Source organism: Capra hircus, chromosome 26 (assembly GCF_001704415.2).
Source record: "Capra hircus breed San Clemente chromosome 26, ASM170441v1, whole genome shotgun sequence".
NCBI classification, from domain to species: Eukaryota; Metazoa; Chordata; class Mammalia; order Artiodactyla; family Bovidae; genus Capra; species Capra hircus.
This window is the reverse complement of record NC_030833.1, coordinates 18,351,184-18,372,126: the sequence shown is the minus strand read 5'-3', so window position 1 is coordinate 18,372,126 and position 20,943 is coordinate 18,351,184. Positions and strand designations below refer to the sequence as shown.

Here is a 20,943-nt window from a genome sequence, read left to right as displayed (position 1 = left end):
TTGTGGGTTTTTTTGTGGAAGGGGACATTGTGCGGAGGTGGAAGTTTCGAGGGGTACCAACTTGTCTGGTATAGTAATGGATTGCTTAAAGACCGACATCAGGAGAAACAGCCCTGTGGGTTTGCAGATAAGCAGCTGGACAGTCGAGTCGGTAAATTAAAAACATCTCCTGTATGTTAGGTGTCCCGCGCCAGAAGAAATAGTATCTTTGCCACCGGTCTTGCTTGAAGCAGTACGGTGCCGGCCGGGACGCCATGTGGCAGCCGGGGTGTTTTCTTACCTGCATGCAAATCGGAGTTGTGTGTTTGCTTTTGAAGAGGGTGAAAAGATTTCACACTTGGGGAGGGGAAGGACTGGAAAGGCGCTCTGGGTGAGTGGCGTCCTCTGCAACTTTCTTCTGTCTTTAACCCCTCCTGGAGCCGACACCCTCCCCCAGTCCCCTCCTTCATGGAAAAGAGGATGATTTCAGGCCTGTGATGCCTGGGTCTCTCAACTCCAATTAAGTTAAACCCACACACATGTTCCCAGTCCTGGATCCTAGGAGAGACCCGGGAAAAGTAAGTCGGGTTGGGGGGACTCAGGGATTGCCTTTTTTCTCCTTCTCCTCTCTTCCCTCTCTCTCTCATTCTGGGGAGAAAGCTCACAGAACTTACAGTCAGAAAGCCAGTGAGCGTTCAGACTCCTGGAATGCCAGTGAACGCGGGAAGCTTCCGTTCTTCTGCTTCCAGAGAGGTCAACTGGAAAATCTCAGAGGCTCAGTCTCTTGCTCTGGAAGGAAAAGAGGGGTGTGTATGTGTGTCAGGCAAGGCCCTACCAAGTGTCACTGCCGTATCACTGACAAGAAAGTGCACTTTCCTCTCCCCATCCCCCAACCCATGGCAGCCCTCTCCCTAAGAAATCTGTTTTGAGGGATTTGACAATCTTGTAGATAAAGTGCCTGCCTTCTGCCTTCGGTTGATCATTTTCCCTCATGGCTGACCGTAATTTCTTAGCTACTCTTAGCGGTGGCTCTGGCCCCGCTGCCCAAGGTAACGGGTGAGGGAGGGGGGACTCTGTTTAGAGCCCGAGCTGGCTGGGGAAATGGGCCTCCCCCTTCCTTCAAGGATTTTGCGGTGGTACAGGGTAGAAACTGGGAGGAATTTCTTTTCATTAATTTTTAAAAAATTTAATCTGTAACCAGTCGAACTAGATGATTTGGTTTCTTTTTGTTTGTTTTTGCTTTTTTTTTTTGGTTTCAGAGGGATGTGTGTGGAGAGGGAAGAATTAACCAAATAACTGCAGGCATCGTGAGCAAGAGCTTGGGGAGCATTTTGAGTGTCCCAGGGCAGAAATTGGGAGCCATCTCCATCTTTTAAGATGCATTTTTTAAGCTCTTTAAAATGAAAGGGAGAAAGGGAGGGGAAGCTGGGAGGAAGAAGAAAAGTGAGAAAAGCAGTAAGGGAGGAGAAAAAAAAGCTGGCCCAGTCCCATCTTGAAGGTACAGAGAAAGTTTTTTTTGAGGTGGAGAGAAAGAAAACCAAAGCTATTATGGACCCTAGGAATACCGTCTTAGTGGGAGTGGAAGATCTGAGTGGGAAGGGAGGCGCGGGGGCCTCTGGGCTCACTCTCTTCCACCAGTTGGGCGGTTGGCACCTCAATTTGAATTGCTGGGTGAGTAGTAGGGTGTGTGTGTGTGTGTGTGTGTGTGTGTGTGTGTGTGTGTGTGTGTGCTCATGTCCTTGCTTATATATAGTCTTGACCATTAAACCATTGTGCTTGGGTTTTTTGTTTTTTGTTTTGTTTTTTTTTTTTTGATTCAGACAGTGGGAAGGAAAACCAAGACAAGAGTAAATGGTCAACTCAAGCTATTCTCTCTCACTATGTACGGTTTGTTCTCTCTCACATAGCGGTTTTTTGGGGAAGACAGGGAAAGATTAAAAAAAAAAACAGATGGGGAGTACAGAAAGCTTGACTTTTATCACCATCCTTATGATTCTGTAGCAATGCAGACCCAGCTCCCCAAGTGCAAGTGAGCTATAATCTGGAAAAGGGTGGTGGGATGGATTTGGGATTTCTTCTAATAAATAATAGCACCGGCCCCCGCCCAGTTTCACCACCAGGGTGGGCTTCACTGGGAGAAAGAGAAGGAAAAATGATGTGCTCTCATGGAAGAGCATAGTTTGGAAGCTTGAAACATTTTTGAACAATAAGGCTTTTCCAGTAGCAGGGCTTGTGTAAACTGTGTATTTTGGTTTCATATTTAATACTAACTTTGTGTTGCTCTGTCTTTGGTTGTATTTATTTTCAATCTCCAAATTTAGATGCTGCCAGCCTTTTAGGGCTCCAGTCTTGCTTGTGGTATTTGTATTTTGTAAATGTAATATAAAATGTGTTTTGGAAATGTGAGCAAAGACTGATGACAGCCTATTGCGCTGTTAATGATCAGGGAGAAGGCCCCTTTGCAGTACCTATTTGGGGCTTAGAATACTTGATACTCTGTTCAACTCTTAGGTCAAATCCTTTGCCACAAGCTGTAAGGGCATTCTCTTGGAGGTGATTCCTTACTTGTCTTAATTATTGCTTTTTGTTATTAATTTTTATTGTTGTCGAACGGCCAAAGAAACATTGCATTTGCAGTGGTCAGTCAACTCTTAGGTCTGATATTTAGGGGAAGAAGGAGTGAAATATACTAGAGACTATAAGAGTCCTTATGTTTTCAAAATCATGAATTAAAATCCTCTGTGTCATATTGAACTATCAAAGTGGTGGGTAGTTCTCTAGTTGAACATGAAGGGATGTGTGTCTTGGTTTCCCTTTCTGGTTCCGTGCAACTTTCCAGCTCAGTGTATGATGGTGTAAACTGTCAAGAATTGTGGGGAGAAGAGTGCAGGCTGGCACTGCAAATGTATAAATTGTCTTGCCACAAATTTCCAGACTCCTGAAAGGTTCCAGACCTTTGTTTACTCAAATTACTAGGGTTACTTCATAGCAGTCCTGCTGTGTTGGTATGGGGAAGCCTCTATTCTTGATGGCTTATGGGAAGGGAGTTCCTTTGAAAGGGTAAATTCCTGACTCTGATGATACAGATATTATGATCTTTGTATTATCACAACAGGCTGCTGCCTCCGTACTTTCTGGAAGCAACAGAGCCTGCAACCTTATATTTTTAAGGAAACCTCCCCTCTGTGGTTTGGGGATGGTGGGGGGCCTGGCTGAGCTATGTCATGGAATTCTTTCCTTCTGCAATATTTTGGAATGTGATGAAATCCTGACATGCCATCCAGATTACATACTTCTGCACACATTTGAAGACTTTTTTTTTTTTGTAAGTGAACTTTGCCTGGGTCATTCCCTTGTTACCTTAAACTTTCGACAGCTGCAGTCAGAGGGGGTGGTGCTGTGTCCTTCTCACCACAGTGTAGCTCCGTGTCCTTCTGCGTGTATCGTTTATGGAGGCTATAGATGTCCGTGGAAGAATGCCTGTGTTTGGGACACTAACCAGGCAGAACAGAGCAGAACAGTCCCGTTTTGCATTTGAATTCGTCTTCCCTGTAGTCTGGTTTTGCTGGGTTCCTGCTAATTCCGAGTTTGGGTCATTTGTATCTGTGGGGTCACATGAAAATGTCTATCCCACCTCTCAGTTCATCTGTTTGTTACTAGGGAGAAATTTACCTGCTCTCTGAAGGTGACTGTTTCTTGAGCTCTTATCAGACTCATGTAACAGGTATGGCTTTCAGATACCGCCTAGATTGGAAAGTTAGGCACAGCGTGTTTAAGAAACACTAAAGACATTTTTATATAGCTGGGCATTGTAAATTAGAAAGGTGGTATCAAATTTTGTTCACTGCTTCTTGCTTGAAATTCCCAGGATGTAATAACCATTATGTACTTAAAATTTATTCGAAATCAAAATTGGTGATTTCCTTTCCATACTATTTAGGAATCCTTAGATTTGGGGTGGTTGTGTTTTGGGGGAGATGGTCTGGAAATCATTATTTTTAAAAAAGTTGTTTTGAATTTGAGCTTTTGGATTTCTTCATTTGGAATAGGTTAGTTTTATCCCTGGCTCTGTTTTGAAAATTGACTCTCCTAGAAACAGCTGTACCCTCTTACCCAAGTCCCAAACATTCCCTACAAACTCGGACATAACAAGATTGATTATGCTAACACTAATCATTTAATGCCCAAGTAGTAGAAAAATATCTTGCTGGCTGGAGGGTGGAGGTTGCAAATTCCTAGGAAATTACTTCAGGGTGAAGTGGTTGGTCCTTCATCTCTGAGACCTGGTGGAGGGTTAGGACTGTCAGAGGGCCCCCTTGCACTGCTCTGCACACCACCCTCCCCTCGCCTCCACCCTCCTGGATACTGTGGCAAGTTACTGAAGGGAGGCAGGAGTCAGGAAGAAAACCCTGGGAACTCAGTGGTCAGGGACAAGCCTGGACTGGGTAGGCCAAGGCATAAGCTTCCAAGTGCTTTAAAGGTTAGTTGGGGGAAGCACAATGGGATGCTTTCTTTTTATTGGAGAATAAATGTGAGTGAGTGGAAATAAATTCTGTTTAATGAACTTAACTGGAAGTAATTGTTCAAGAGTCTGTGAACGCACAGGTTTCCTGGGTCGGGCCTTGACTGCAACATTCCCAAAGCCAGGCAGCTGGACCACATCTTTATTTTCAAGGTTTAAATGTTCCCCTTCATGTGCTCACTCCCCATCCTGACACCTCAGTCCCCCACCTCCCCTCCCCTCCTCCTTTTGGGTGATTGAGACATGGTCATTAAGAAGAGCTGAATTTGGCCCCCTAGACCCTTAATGCTCAGCAGTCTGGTTATAATACTTGCTATGTTGTTATGTTATAGAAGGGGCAAAAAAAAAACCCCCAAAACAGCAAAAAAAACCTCACCCAAAAAAAGGCTAAGGGCTCAGGATGGTTTGTGTTAGTTTTATGTATATTCATGTGTGTGTGAGAATTTGGATGAAAATTGGCTGCACATTTACCCTCTCCCTGCCTGCCCTGTTCAATCATTTCCCTGCTCGAAGAATTTTAATGCTTGTGTGAGTGCGGGAGGAACTGTGAGTCGGCAGAATTTCGTAGACGGCTGGGGGAATCTTCTCTCTCCTTCTTGCTGTCTAAATGGATCTGATTCCAGAGAAAGAAGAGGGGAAGGGGGAGGAAAAAGTCAGCCGTTGATAGTTCACAAAACCAACAACATCCTGAGTGTCAGACTCTGGCGCTAGTAGAAGCTATAACTTTCCAGCCTTGTGGGCACATGACTGAGGCCAGGCGGTACATAGTGGGTACCACAGTTGCAGGGTCGTGTTTCTTTTCTGCATCTTCCAGGCAGACCTCTTTTCTTTGAACCACCTCATTTCTTCAACAAAACTCAAACCCTGTGCAGCTTTCTTGGTTTTACCATTTCCAACGGGCAGTGCTGTAGCCATCCATAGAAGTCTGATCCCCAGGAAACAATGCCCCCTTGGCCCAGGTTGGGGGGGTGGCACAGAGCCTTAGGCAGAGAGGAGCAGCACCCAACCATGAACAGCCCCTGCACCTGGGGGAGGCGGGGAGACCCTTGGTGGCTGGGCACAGGGTCACAATGAAGGTGGGAAACAGCCCTTTCAGGTGGGAAACAGCCCTTTCGGCCCCAGCCCCAGTGGAGGGCCGCCCACCACCTTTCCCTTCTGTGCCTGCATGCGTGCCTGCAGGAGGGTTACAGGATAGAGTAGTGAGATGCTCAGCAGGTAAGTCTGGCTGTGAGCGCAGGCCTGGTTCCAGGGCACTCCCTGACGTCATCATCTCAGCACTGAAGTGGCTGTTCACTGTTGGTACGATGGGTTGTTACGGCAGGAAGACTACCATCGCTGACCCTTCCACTCTGGATCATAGCCCCCCCGAAACAGGACTAGTTGAATCACAGGGTGGGGTGGGGGCTGATGGTTGATAAGGAAGAAACAGCGCTTCTTTGTCCCAACCTCTCCTGCCCATCAGCACTCCATGGCCCCAGTGACATGCAATGCCTGTTACTGTTTTGCTAGGTGCCATTGGCCTTGGTACAGCCACAGGAAGCAGTGTCCGGGAAAAATGTATCAAGATGAGCCATAAACCCATTAAGAAAAACAAACAAACCGGTAAACAGAGCCTGAAGTGTGTTCCTTCCTGATGCTGATTTCAGACCCTGGGAGGGCCGGTCATCTAAGACCCTGAAGACCCTCCCTACCCGCCCCAGGGAGGGGAGAAGGCTGACAAGTGCTCCTCTGTGCTGCTTTTGTTTTATTGTGCTGGGCTCCTAAAGGCACTTTCTGGCCCCATTTTTCTTGTGCAGAAAGGGAGAGCCATAGGGGAGTATTGAAGAGGAGGGCCGGCTGCCCGAGAGGCCAGGGCCAGCAATGGCTCTATTTGTTTTCAACGTCTGTTGATTAATAGGTTGCGAGGTGAATGGCGAGCTTTCATTCCCTTTGGGTTCCCCACAGTTAGGGAAGGTGGAGGGGTTGGGGTGAGCGGAGGGCCGGCAGGGGAATCTCGAAGGGCCTAAATCACCCTCTCACTTGCTGGGTTCCCCATCTCAAGCGGCATTCAGTGGATCGGTGTGTGGGCGCGATGAGGGTGGCAGGGCCGAGTTGCAGAACACCGGGATTAAGGGTTCTCCAGGGGTCAAAGGTCAGCCACAGGGGGCGCCCCCTCCCCATCCCCCCCCCCCCCACTGCAGTGGGATGAATACTTTGGGTGGAAAGGCTTTGTGCACTCTGAGGTCTGTTAAAGGACCCTTTCTTTCTAATTTAACCATTCAGTGCTCAAAATCCAGAGAGCTAGATGAAGGGAACTGGCAAGAAATGAGTCACAGCCATGCCTCCAGGTAGAAAACAGAAAGCCTCCAGGATTTAAAGTCACAGGAAGATTTTGATTCCTTTTAAATAGTTACTATTTACCTCATAAGTTCGGGTTTTAAGCTGACTTTTCCTTTTCTGCTGGGACTGACCACGCCTGTCTCCTGATGTCACTTGTGTCTGTATTTGAGAAGCAGAAATATCCCCACTGAATGTTTCACACCCCTCCCTCTATAAGCAGCCACATGGTATGAAAATCCCTACTAAAAATGCTTCGTGCTCCGTGGCAAGGGCGTGCCTAACTAAGGCGGAGAGCCCTGAGCTTACTCCTAATTGGGGGTTCGGGGGAGCGCTGTGTGCCGAACTGGTCTGGATTCCAGAGTGTCCCCTTGTGATCCTGAATCATCTGTATCCGGTGGGGGAGGTCGGCCCAGGCTACGTTTGTTGGGTGCAGTTCACAACCTCCACCTGGCAGTCAGCCCCATCCAGGGCCCATATCTGCAGACTCAGCAGCAGAAGGTGGGCCTGGGACCCGTGTCCTCACCTGCTGGGTGGAACTGGTAACAAATGCAGCTGCCGTGTAGGTTTGTGAGGACTGAATAGTCTGTCGCAGTCAACACATGGGCCGGGGCTCCCTTAGTGTGGCAGCCGCAAGCTGCGCTGCTGTGAGCCGGAGAGGCCTCAGTGAGATGGTCGTCTCAACAAGGGGTCCGGAGCGGCCCTCTGGGTGAGTTTCAGGCATTGCTAGTGCTGGTGCTTATGAGCAGCTGTGGCCTCACTCCCTGAACTTCCATTCTATGAATGTTTTATGAATGTTTGCTGGTTGTTTTTTTTTTCCTGGCTCACAGATTCCTAGTGCTCGTCATATTCTTTAAGGCTTAAGTTCTCCAGGCAGCCTCCCATGATTGCCATTCTCTCAACCTTGATCTTTAGTTAGCTGTCCCTGAAGGGGGATGATTTCTTGCAAATGCATGGCTAGTTTCAAAGACATATTTAATATTTAGATAAAACACTTAACCTAAGAGGCGCCTGGTTTTATGTTATGGTTGTTTGTCTTGAACACTGGACTCTGTAAAAAGAGGGAGGAGATATGTTTTTCAGCTTGTTTACCCCACCAGCACTCCCAGCATACAGCGTGGCTTTGATTTAGATTTCCCAGATGCACTTCTGGAAGGTTTTCTATCATCCTCCAGAAAAGGAACTTTTCACATCCGAATTTTCTTAGGGTGGTACGGTTTTGAACACAATCTGTAAAGACCTCCTTAAAGAAGTAGGGACAGCACTGGAGGAACTGGGTATCAAGTCACATTCATCCCCAAGGCCTTAAACTGCAAAGAATTATTTCTAGTGATGATTTCATTATAGCAATTATAACCCAGTTCCATTAGGACCAAATGACTTGGGAAATCCACAAAAACTTTTAAAATGGAGTTTTGCCTCTTTATACTGTGTCTAGCATATAGTGGTACTCTTAACACATTCAGCTAAAGAGCTCTAAAAGGGTTTGCTGGAAAACCAAAGCTTCTCATTAAAAAAAAAAAAAGGAAAACTATTTTCATTAAAAAAAAAAAAGTGGGAGCTGGTCCTAGAGAAGGGGGAAGTCTAAGGGAACTTTTCCTGTGTGGGTGGTTGTTCTGTGTATCATTTGTATCAGCTTCTGCTTCAAGGCCTTACCCTTAATTCTTGAAGGACCTTGGTCATCTCCAGCTATTCTTATTTAACTTCCAACTCTTCTGTGACAGTGTTATTTATTAGCATAATCAAGGGATGGTTTTTCTCAAATGACATAATTAACTATATGTGTGGACTAAGTGTTGCATTTTTAAGAAAGGCGTGCACCTGAGGAAAAGGCCACAAAACACCCCTGTCCTCTTGCCCTGCCACGCACGTCTTAGCCTTTGCAGTAAGGAGTGCGGGCTATGGCTGCCTTGCCCCCTGTGAATTTAATTAGAAGAGACTGGAAGGGTAGCGAACGTGACCTTCACTGAGCCCTCATCGTTAGCACTGGACGGTAATTCTCATTTTTCAAAGCTTCTTTGCCTTACGTGTGTGGATGTGTGAGGCACTGGGCTAATACACACTTCCCAAGCATGATCTCTTTAGATTTTCACAACAACCCTCTTAGGTAGACCTAGTTCTCACCGGGAGTTTGCACAGAAATGAAGGCTTGCGAGAGGTTACACAGCTGGATTAAAATAGGATTTAAACGTGGGTCTTCCTGGAATGTTCTCACTTCACTCTTGGTCACCGTGTTCAAGCCAATGGGCTTGAAAACCAATTTTTTTTCCCCCCAAAAGACGCTTGTAATAAGGTATTAGACTAGATGGTTACTGAAGGCTTCCCCTGCCCCCAGCTCTGTTCTGTGATGTTGAGTAGACTCCATTTAAGAGCACTGCCATTTGAATGAAATGAATCTGGGAGACTGGCTCTAGCCTTCTCTTCTTCTGGTGCTTACTGTTACAGTTTTATTATAAGAGTGTACTCACCACTCACACAGGCTGAGCAATACAGGGGACACAAAGGTCTACAAGACACCGTCTTTGTCCTTCAGGGACTTAGCTATGGTAGGACCAGGGAAGGTGCCTCATGATCCCAGCAGTGGACATAGTATGGTGTAGACAGAAAGGATTGTGGCTATCTGAGGCTGGAGAGACACGGGCGTTTTCCAGAACATCCTCCCATCATAAAAGCAGTCCAGGTATAGGCAGGTTCAGTGCAAGTGGCAGTTAGACCCTGGTCTCTGCACACACGGCTGCATTCCCCCTACCTTGTTTGGGAACCACCCAACATGTAAAGACTATTGTTTCTAGGGACCTGCCTAGTATGTAGTCAAATCAGAGAAGAGCTCCATGTCCCAATAGCCCTCTCCCTCCCCACCCCCAAAGCCAGGCAGCAGTTAAAACGTCATATCTCTTCACTCCTTTCTGCCCCCCCCCCCCATACTATAGAGTTTTGAATGAATAGGAAAAAACTAGTTGGCTTGCAGACTCAGGTGTACAAAATAATATGATAGGGATGCTGGACATAACACGTGTCCAGCTTTTGTTGGAATCCTCTTCTCATGCATGTGTCTAACTGGAAGAGGGAGAATTAATTTTTCTCACACATCCGTGAACTTCACTATAGCTGAAACGCTATCTTCATCCTTCGATGCACAAGTAGAGAGAGAGGGTTTCCCCTGCATTTCTTGCCTTGGAAGATAGTCATGGAATTTGTGCTTCTGAACTGCAAAATGGAACGGTGCCATCCTTCGAACAGCTTCGCCCAAAGAATAAAAATAACAATAAACCAGCATTCCTGTGCTTACCGTGTCTCAGGTTTTATATTTAATACTAAGCCCTTCCCATGAATTCTTTCAGAACTAAGACTTGATCCATGATTAGGATTCAAGTCTCTTAACCTTTTGTGCCTGTATGGAACCTTCTCGTTCTCTGGTCTAGGGGTCATGGCTGAAAGGAAGAGGTGCCTGTGGCCCTCCATAGGCAGATGCAAGATGCCTGGGTCCTGAGCCCAGACCTACTGAATCAGGTCCCTGTGAAGCTTTCTTAGTAATAGGGACCCATGTTTGTGATAATCATCTTGAAAGATGCTTGACTCGGCAAGGCTGAGAAATACAAGTCTCACTGCTCTTCTCCCGTCATAGACTTAGGCACTTGCTTTCTTCCATTGTTTTTGTGGCCCCGTTCCCTCAAAGTCGTTCTGCTCCTCAGGGACAGTGTCCCCTCCCCTGGCCTCTCTGTGGCTCTTCCCAGGGTCCCAGAGTTTTTCCACAGTCACTCTAGACTGTCTGGGGCTGGTCTGCGTCCATTTCAGCAGTTGTGTATCTCTCCAGATAGAAAACTTCTAGAAGGCAGCAACTCTCATTTTCCTTTCCCCCTGATTGTCTCCAGTCCATCTGATAGGTGTGCCCCTTGCTCTTTTCCACCTCCACCCCAGCACACAGTGGGAGCGTTTTCGTTGGGCAGTTTTCAAGTTGTCTGAGACAGAAATGGTTCCTGAAAACTCCTCAGTGCGTGTCTGTGAGACGCTGAGACGCTGGCCCTGGCCTTGGCGTGGCAGTCCTTCAGTCTGCTCACTTTGGTCATGTCCAGACTTCCGTGGCTGTTCCTGGGAAGTGTCACTGGGTGCTTTGAATTTCAGTGTTCTGATTGCAGAATGGTAGTTGACAGTACAAGGCTTCTGTGAGCCACTAGTTATATCTGTCTTTCTCTGAAAGTATCCAGTTGTTTGTAGGAGTCATTAAGCCCGGCTCTTGGACATGTGACTTCTTTTTCTGGTTTTGGTTTTTTTCCGGGAGCATCTAGAAAGTGTGTATTTTCCTTTCCAAACATACCCATGGAAAAGTTAGAAGCACCTTTTAAAATGCCTTCCGCACAATTAACTGTGGTAAGAAATACTCTTACTCTATCACACCCCTTCTTCACCTATTTTTATTTATTTTTTAAAAAGACAAGAAAACCATAAAGAGAATTTACTGCTTGGCGGTCCCTGAACTCAAGAGGCGCTAGTGGGCAGCACTGGAACCTTCCTTCTTTTCTTCTAATGCAGTTCCTTTTCCTTGATGTTAATGCAAGTTGTGCCTTCCTAAAAGTAATAAAAGGAAATGAAGACACGTTCTAAAATGAAAGTTGACTCTAATCCATTCATCATCTAATACTAGCCTCTTTATCTTCGCTGGTACCTAATCTGGTTAAATGTCCCTGTTGTAGGATTTTAGTGAAAATCCTCTATTGGGAATAGGGTTTTTTGCAATTGGATTACTCTCGGTAAATGGCCCAGTAGTTCGCTTGTTTCAGCTTAATTTTTTCTTTGTGATCTTGCTGGGCTAAGTTACAGCATCGCATGGGGAGGGGGAGGGATGGTTGAAAGAAGGGTAGGGGAAGGAATGGAGAATAATTTGGGCAGGTCTGATCATTGCAACTAGAAAAATCTTTAAGGTGCTTTTCTTTTCTTTTTTAATCCTCCTTCTCTTCACCTGTCAACACTTCCCAAACATAAAAATTGCCTGTACCTTGTTTTCCAGAACTGCTTGTTTCTAAAATGTGTACACACCCTTTATTAGCCCAATTCATCATCATCTAGTTAATTTGTTAGCATTCCTCTGACTTCCTAATGAGATTCGTAATGAATCCAGGCTGCTGTAATCTGCATAAAATATGCAGGTGCTCGGCTGGCAGTTTAGAGCTTTCTGGTAAAGTTCACACTCCCAACCAGACCAGAGTGAGGCTTTTCATCCTCGCTGCCTGTGAAGGATTGTAGCTTGCCCACTGGTTCTAAGGAGCCGGGAGGGGTTCAGAGCCTGGGGTGGTGGATGAGGTGGCTGGGATTAGGGCCCTGCCAGTTTCTTGCAACGGAAGCCTTCCCCCGTGAAGCCTGCCTGCCTCCTGAAGGTCCCTCCCGTGGGGCCCTGGAGTGGGAGAGACCCCCACCTGCAGAAGCACAGTAGACCTGGGGGATTAAAGCCATCACTTCCAATTTATCTGCCAATGGGAAAAGTGCAGATTCTTGGGCTCTGTGACGGGGTGGTGGTGGTGGTGGTGGTGGTGGTGGTGGTGGTGGTGGAGAAGGCACTTTAAAAGCCAGGCTCAGTGGTGGGGGTGGGGTGGGGGTGTAAAGACCAAGGTACACCTACCCAGAGAGCTGAATCATCACCCTCTGCTATTTTAGTACAGGGACCAGGGCCAGGCGGGGTTGATTGCACTGAAGGAATCCAGGTGGGAGGGTGTGGTTGGGGCTGCCCGGGTCGGGCTCCTGGGCCGCCCGTGACTGTGTCCTCTTCTGTGCTTATTAATCCAGGTGGGAGGGCGTGGTCGGGGCTGCCGGGTCGGGCTCCTGGGCTGCAGAGCCGGCGTGACTGTGTCTTTCCCTCCCTGCAGTCGAACAAAGTGCCGGTTGTGCAGCACCCGCATCATGTCCACCCTCTCACGCCTCTTATCACATACAGCAATGAACACTTCACGCCGGGAAACCCACCTCCACACTTACCAGCTGACGTAGACCCCAAAACAGGTAGGACGCATGCTTGGGTGCAGAGAAGGGTGCTGGTCCCGGGACCACTGGAGGACCTGCTGTGGTGGGCGGGGGCCAGGGGGTGGTCTGGGGACTTGGGCTGGGGGCAGTGGAGGGGCCCCTGTTCCTCTCCCACGTGTTGGCCAGGAACCTCTTTCGGGAAACAAGAGCCTGGTGAGGGAGTGGATCTCTCCTCCCCTTTGGAGAAGTCCATTTTCAGTGCTCAGGTATCTCCAGAGCTCCAGCTACCCCTGAGGGGCTCTCTTGGGAACCTTGCTATGAGTTCTGTTCTCAGGAGTGGCTATTCTCAGGAGTAGCTTATAACTCCAAGAACCTCAGACAGACTCGGAAGCAGTAATGGTTTTGGAGGCATCTCATGGACTCCTCCTCAGCTCCGTGGGAGTTTAAGAGCCCTAACAGCATGGTTCCCTGAAGCCCCAGCTCCCTTGGTGGCTAAGGGACTATAGTCCCTTGGCAATGACTTGGTGTACCCTTGAGAGATCACATCACTGGGTTCTGCATTCTCTTTGCTCATGGGCTCTTCCTCACCTGTAATATCCTGAGTCTTTATTCTCAAGCCCATTTTACAGACAGGAAGACCCAAGTCCAAGGTGGTTTCCTCATTGCATCAAGGAACAGCCATTAGGGTCTCAGGCAGAAGATGCCACATGGCTCTGTCCAGGTGCCTTTTCCAAGAAGTGGGGAGAGGAAGAAGGCGAGGTTACTTGCAGCTCCCCTGAAACAAGATTTAAAACGAACTGGAGTGGTCTTGGGAGAACAGCTAAGGCCAGGGTGTCTCTTTCTGGCCAGGCGATGCACTTGCTGGCGTTGGTTTCTCTTCTTAGCTGGTTAATTAGCAGGATGAATTCAGAATGGCTATTCCATGTCACTTGGTCAGAAGGAATTGTTGGATGCTGGGCCGAGGTAGACTGCCTGTTCAGGCCGTCTTTGCTGCCCCTGAATGAAGCCACACATTAGCTGGTTTTCAGCAGCCTCTGAGCCCCCTTTGTGCTCGTGGGGGACCGAGCCTGGCGCTGGGATGGCTGGAGGAGGCCGCCAGCCGGCCCCAGGCTCCACGAGTGAATGGCAGTTTCAACGTCTCATTTAAATAATGGTAGTACAGGGAATAGCTTTTAAATGGTTATCGTAAAACATATGATTAACGTCTGCGGACTGTTTACTTTTCCTCTGCGAACATTCTTTCAAGTGTGCGAGTGGCTTGGTGTAGGGTCCAAGCCCAGCTAATCTGTTTGGTTTTTGTAATAGAGAGAAAGCAGTGTCTGCATGAAAATGTCACCCAGGGAGGCTTAATTTACAGATTAAAAGCTTCCTGAACGAATTTTAAAAAAATGAAATAGTTTTCATCTGCGAACACACAGCTCATTCCCTTCAGTCCTGTTTTAATTCTGAGGAATTGTTCGTTTTGCTTTCCACTTGAGGGGTGTCGGTCGACTGCTCTGGGCCTGAATTGTTCCCAGCCCTCTTGATTTCTAAGAAACCAAGGATTTCTCAATTGCAGGATATGTGCCTATGGAACTAATGGGTGTGTGGTGCATGGACCTTCAGAACTCACTCCGCAGCCTCATGGTCCAGCAGTACCCCATCCGCGGTGGCCTCTGCCCTCTAGAAAGCCAGGTTCTAGAGCCAAGTGTACCAGGCCTCCAGCATCTCCTGGTCTGGTCAGTTCAGATTCTTCCTTAGATACGGTGTCAAGGCATTGGTCAAGTTTCTCCTACAGCTCATCTTCAAGGCAGAGTTTGACAGATTTAAACAGTTGTAAAGAACCCGCCTGCCAGTGCCAGAGATGTGAGAGACACTGATTCCATCCCTGGGTTGGGAAGATCCCCTGGAGGAGGGAAATGGCAACCCACCCTGGACTTCCCATTTGCCTGGAAAGTCCCATGGACAGAAGAGCCTGGTGGGCTACAGTCCACAGGGTCGCAAAGTCGGACACTATTGAAGTGACTTAGCACAACGTTTTTAGATGTTAATTTTTAGAAGCTGATTTCTTTTTTAGAAGTAACCTTTCTAAAAGCTATAACTCAAAAAGTATTTTAGAAACCAGAGGAGTAACTCTCATGCAGGAAAGTCATTAGAATTAAAGAGAAGAAAATGACAAGTTGTGAGGACAAAGGAATCTAATATTACTCGATCCCCTACTATGTGCCAGCCCCTTTAGATTTTTTTTTTTCCAATTCAAATAATCACACCGATCCCATGAGGCAGAAATATCCAAGCCGGCATTTTCTAAGTCTGTATGTATTTAGCCAGTGTATGATCCATCTAGAAGAAGATGAATTTTTCAAGCTGGTGCAGAGGGATAATGAGATGAAACTTACCGACAAGTCTTAGGATCAGACTCACGGAAAACAGCTCATGCTAGGATTACAGAGGCGATGTCTCTTTTTATCCTCTCCCTGTTCCCATCACTTGATGGTTTCTCTTCCCTTCTCTCTTTCTCTTGCACCGAAACTGTGGCTGCTTCTTCCAGGAATCCCACGGCCTCCGCACCCTCCAGATATATCTCCGTACTACCCGCTGTCACCTGGCACCGTAGGACAAATCCCCCATCCGCTAGGATGGTTAGTACCACAGTAAGGAGTTCCATTTTTTAATTTCCTTTTTGTTTCTTACATGGGCATGCTTATTATTTATTCTGTGCATGTATGTGTGTGTGTGTGTGTGTGTGTGTGTCTTCAGAAGACAGGAGAGAGGAGGGAGGGCCATGGGTGGGGAGTTGTGGGGAAGATGCTTGCTAATCTGCCCAGTGGAAAAGCAGGCAAGTCAATAGCCATTCAGATGGATGATATAAGAGAAAAGCTATTGATATTCAGCATTCTTGACCCGTGGTCACCAAAGGCTCTAGGTTCTTCTCTGGGAACAAAGATACCCTTAAGGTACTTTGGGAATCGCAGAAGACTCTGAGGGCTTCTCTCCTGTGAGGCCTATCCTGCCCCTTCGGGCGGCAGCCCAAACTGGAGTCCTGTCATTGGACTGAGGCAGCAGAGGAGTGGGTTGGTTTTGAAATCAGGGAGTGGGAGTGGGAGTGGGAGGTCACAACCCCACTTCCCACCCCAACCATCATTCCCAAGATTGACAGCCACAGTGGAAATTTGCGTCTTTTGAGAAGCTCCATGTTCTCCAACCAGCATCTCTCTCTGAGAGTCTTTGCATGTTAAGTGGCTCACCAAACTCTGAGGGGAGGGAGTGTGGGGTCATTGGAATCCTCACTACAGGGTACGGGGCCTTCCTGAGTATCAGCCCTAGGTCTTGGCAGCACTCCACATCATCAAACTGCCTTTGACAGTTTGTCTTCCTATCACCTAGTCTTGCTTTTATAGCGCCACCCATTAACCTTTCCTAGACAACTTTAACATGTATTTTAAAATCAGAGCAGAAAGTCCTTTAACATATAAGCATACTGTCTTTGTGTTTGTGTGCATGCATGTGATACGTGCTTTATGATGGTGTGCTTTTGTGTATATCTTTCTTCATGTGTATCGGTGATCTCTACTATTTGAAAAACACAGGACAATTTGTTGAATCCTATCAGGAATACATCGTGGAAAAACTCTCAAGTTTGGGTCTCGGGGAAGTTAACCTTTCATGACCTTAAAGAAGATACAGTTTCAAAGTGGTTCACCTCTTTTCCCCAGTTCCACCTTGATTTCTCCAGCTCAGCATATTCTACAATTTCTTGTTGTTTTTTTTTTTTTTGTTTTTTTTTTTAAGAAAAAAGAAAAACTTGTATTACACAGTGGCTGTACCAAATACCAAGCCCAGGTGTAGTTTCAGTTTATTGTTTTGCTCCTGACTTTTATTAGGAAGGGTGGATGTGGATGGGAATGTGTGTCCTGTTTCTTCTTCCTCAGTGGGTGGGGCTGTGCCTCCACTAGTCCTCAGTCATCAGTTGCCCCATTCAGCTGATGGGGAGATATTTGAAGGCTAGATAAAAAGGAATAGCCAACTCAGACAACCCTCTGTCAGGAAAAGTTGTGTGTCTTTCATGAGGATGCTATTTTGCATGTTGCTGTATTTTTTAATTATTGTAATGAGGTGTGATTGTCTATTGGTTACCCACAATTCTTCTTGGGGATTCTCCCCCCGGTAACTCTTGTCAACACTTGTTAATTTGACAAAAGGCTACAAATTAAGCTCTGTTAATTTAATGTTTTCTCACCGAGATCTAAATACCGAAAGAGGCCCAAAGCGCAACTGAAGTCCTTTGATTCACTGCACTTTATTTTGGTATAAATTTACATTCATTATTGTTTTCCTTTGGATGTGTAGCCCTCAATTAGTGTGATGGCTCCATTAAAGCAAGCGAGACTTCGCCTTTAATTATTACAACAAAACACCTAGTTTCAGCTTGGGGAGAGGGTCTCTATTGACATAAGCAAAGGTTATAAAATTTAATTAGCCATTCCTATCAGATTTATGGCATTCAAATTGTTCTGTGTTTCTTCCCTTTGATCCTTCCTGTACAATCCCCAAGATTTTTGTTCTGATCAAATGAGAATAAAGCTTACTGTGCAGAGAGAAGTTTTCCTTTTTCTTCTTTTCCTTTTCCCCACCCCACCCCCATTTGCACGTTCTCACCATGTACCCCGCTCTTTGTAGGCAAGGTCAGCCAGTGTACCCCATCACGACAGGAGGATTCCGTCACCCCTACCCCACAGCTCTGACTGTCAACGCTTCCATGTCCAGGTGAGTTCCAAGACCCAGCGCCTTCAACCAAAGTCATGAGTCACTTTTCAGAAAGTTCTCTGGATGCTCCCAGACCATCCGGGCAGGTCTGTTATGTGTAGGTCTAAGGGTGAAAGACCCATAGAGTGTTAGGCTTTTCTCCTAGAAAATACTGAAAAAATTGCTCTGAATTTCCCAGGTAGGTGATGCCACAATTTTAAGGTTGAATTACTGAGTCAGTATTTTTAAGAATTTAAGAAGGCAGGAAGAAATAATTAGGAAAAGTGTTATTTCTCTGTTGCCCTAAATCAGGGAAGAAAGGAAAGCGTGTAGGTAAGTTTATTATTGTATATACAAAGAAGAATTTAAGGGAGGGTTATTGGTCTTTGCAAAGCTCCAGGCTCTTAAGCAAAAAAGAGCATTCCCCTCTCGCCCACCTACCCAAACACATCTCTGTCTAAAGTAGCAATGTCCAGTAGAAATGGAAGGTGAGCCTTATGTGTAGGGAATATACAAAGGGAATTTTAAGTTTTCTACTAGCCATATTTTTTAAAAGAAGAGAAAAGAAAACTCAGTTTTAAATGATTGATTTTATTCAACCTAATTAGTCAAAATATCATTCTGACACATTATCACTGTAAGCAACTATTAATGAGTTCTTAACTTTTTGTGTACTTCGTTTTGGAATCTGATGTATATTTCACACTTACAACACTCTTCAATTTGGCCTGGACACATTTCAAGTACACAGTAGCCATATGTGGCTGATGGAGACCATGTTGGCCTGTGCGGCTCTAAATTTTTTGAAGTTTAAAAAAAATCCTCCCTGGTGGCTCAGAGGGTAAAGCATCTGCTTGCATTGCGGGAGACCTGGGTTCGATCCCGGGGTCGGGAAGATGCCCTGGAGAAGGAAATGGCAACCCACTCCAGTATTCTTGCCTGGAAAATCCCATGGATGGAGAAGCCTGGTAGGCTACAATCGACGGGGTCGCAAAGGGTCGGACGCTACTGAGCGACTTCACTTTGACTGTGTATACGTTCACACGTCTTTAAGCATATAAATGTGTATAGAACACATACACATATACCCACATGTGTGTACCTAGATCTTTTTAATCCCCATGTTCTCTTTCCCCCCTTTCTAATTAATTCTGGCTAATTTTTCAGTGACTGGTCGTTTATTTAGAAACTGGTTGGCAGCAGTATGTTTAAGTAGTCACTAATTGCTCCTAATGATAGTTTTATTTTCTGTTCATCTGATTTTCAGTCAAGTTAATTAAATCGGTGGAGGTTTAGACTTTCCTGATGGGCTGCAACAACAAATCCATTTTGAGGATGGCACCTAATTAAATTAGCATGCATTTACATGGCAGGGATGCCACCTCCCAGCCTCCTTCCCCAATCTCTGTAGCCAGCATGAGGACCCTAGACCAAAGGAAGGGTTGGAAAGACGGGCCATGATGCCTCTTTTCCTACTTAGGAAACAGTGATTTTGGTGGAGGAAAGAGTAAGAACCACACTCATGAAGAAGCATAAATTGTAGCATCTCTAACGTTTGTCATCACGCCATGGGTATTGTGCAGCCGTAAAGATCTGTTTCCCACCTGTGATAAATCATGTCAGTTTCTAAATCCACACCAGTATTGGTTAGGCGGGAAAATGCTTGTGTGTCCTCTTCTCTCGCAAGAAGAGGAAGGTTATTCTCATTAAGTAATGTTACCACAACCTCGGAAAGCCTGGGAACGAATAGGGAGTCTCCCAGGAGGAGAACTGCTCCTGAGCACCATGGACCCACGGCTTACCTCCTCTGAACCAGCATTCCTCCGACGCGCCGGGCTGTTTTTCGTGTTTGTTTCTTCGGTGTGTTACAGAGGTGAAAAGCGGTGCAGTAATCGTAGGATAGGGATTGAGGTTAAGCTTATTGATTGAATTATCATTAGGAGGTTAGCCGATGATTTCTAGGTGGGCAGGGGGTGGAGGAGAGGAAGGGAACGGTGGGAGGGAAGGTTAGGGGGCTCGAGGTGCGGGGGGTAGGCGGCCGATTCCCCAGGTAGGCCTTATGAAAGGTAGCTAGTTAAAAAGCGTATACAGCAAATTAAATACATTATTGTGGTAATGGGGCGACAGAAGTATGGGTCTATTATACTTATGGCAGTTATAGGGAATGTAGGCAGCTTGCCCTGTTCCAGAACACCCTTTGATATTCATTCTCTTCAGCAGCGGGGCCAGGGCTTCTCAGAATTAAGTGATGGGTCATTATACTTTAAACACCATGGAGAAGCCTAGATTGGCAATTAAACAGCTCTTGCTGACACTCACTTGTGCCACCCTGTGACCCCCTTTAGATTGAGATGTTGGAGCTCCGGGCCCTCAGCCTGCTAAATTGGCGCAAGGCTCTTCTCCTGACGAGAGCGGGCTCTGAAATCTGCCGGCTTCAAAGGGAGCGAGATCATGTATAAACCATAATGTGGGTGCACCGTGGCTCACAAAAAATAAGGCAGGAAGAGATGAAATGTTACAAGTGCAAGGGGGGAAATGAGAGAATAATGACAAACCTAATGCGGCTCAAAGCAGGCTTGTTGCACAGGAAAATGCATCCCACTGCTTGTGCATAAAATCAAGGCCGGCAGATGACATCCAGTTAACAGAAACGTGTCAACAGTGAAGGAAAGCGCGAGTGGGGGAGGCAGAAGCCCCTGAGACAGCCAGAAACAAAAATTAGTTGTCCTTAACAAGTTAAGGTTCATCATTATATTCTGGCTTGGAGCCATGAAAGCAGACGGGGGGATATAATGAGCTGCTTAGAATTTTTAGGGTGTTTATTGCATTGCACGAAATAGTTGTCTGCAGAAAGGAATTTCTTACATGAAAGTATGTATATCCCATACACACACACACACACACACACTCACACGTGAGTCCCTTTCTCTGCCATACATTTCTCAGGTATAGGAATATGGGTGTGGGTATATGAACTTGGAAGTATTTGGTCTTCATGGCTACACTAGAAATGTTTCCCCACCCCAGAATGTACTCAGATTCTGGTGTCGCACTGTGGTGTTTGGTGTACACACACAGACACACACACACATACATGCACACAGAGTGTTTTTTATCTCTCCCCCTTCTCTCTCTCTCTGTCTGTACACATATTCTCATTCAGCAGGAAGGGAATGTATGTATTTGAGGAATGTCAAGCCTTTAAAATTCACAGTAAAAGCTGCCACTCCACCCACTGCTTCACCCAAGGGCTTCAAAGAACACATGTTCTTAACTTACGTTTTCTCAGAGGCCTTCAAACTCTGGGAAGGAACAGGGTGTAACTTGGGAGCCCAAGTACCTCCCAAGCTTTGTTCTTTATTTTTTGTTGGGGGAGAGGGGATGGGAATGGAAGTTACTTTTTTTTTCCCCTCAGTCTCTCTCTCTCTCAGGGTTTTTCTTTTCCTTTT

At 46.3% G+C, this 20,943-nt stretch overlaps 1 protein-coding gene across 35 annotated transcripts in view; it reads left to right on the top strand.

Annotated features, from left to right (window-relative positions):
• The window catches only part of TCF7L2 (transcription factor 7 like 2), a 200,368-nt gene that overhangs the window by 160,659 nt on the left and 18,766 nt on the right, over positions 1 to 20,943 (top strand). For 29 of the 35 annotated variants that reach the window (XM_018041243.1, XM_018041212.1, XM_018041213.1 and 26 more), the window contains 3 exons: positions 12,676 to 12,808; positions 15,300 to 15,402; positions 17,429 to 17,515. In XM_018041243.1, coding sequence (XP_017896732.1) covers positions 12,676 to 12,808; positions 15,300 to 15,402; positions 17,429 to 17,515 — 323 coding nt within the window. The remainder of the gene's footprint in view (positions 1 to 12,675; positions 12,809 to 15,299; positions 15,403 to 17,428; positions 17,516 to 20,943) is intronic. The other 6 variants (XM_018041207.1, XM_018041220.1, XM_018041239.1 and 3 more) reach the window with 1 other exon arrangement.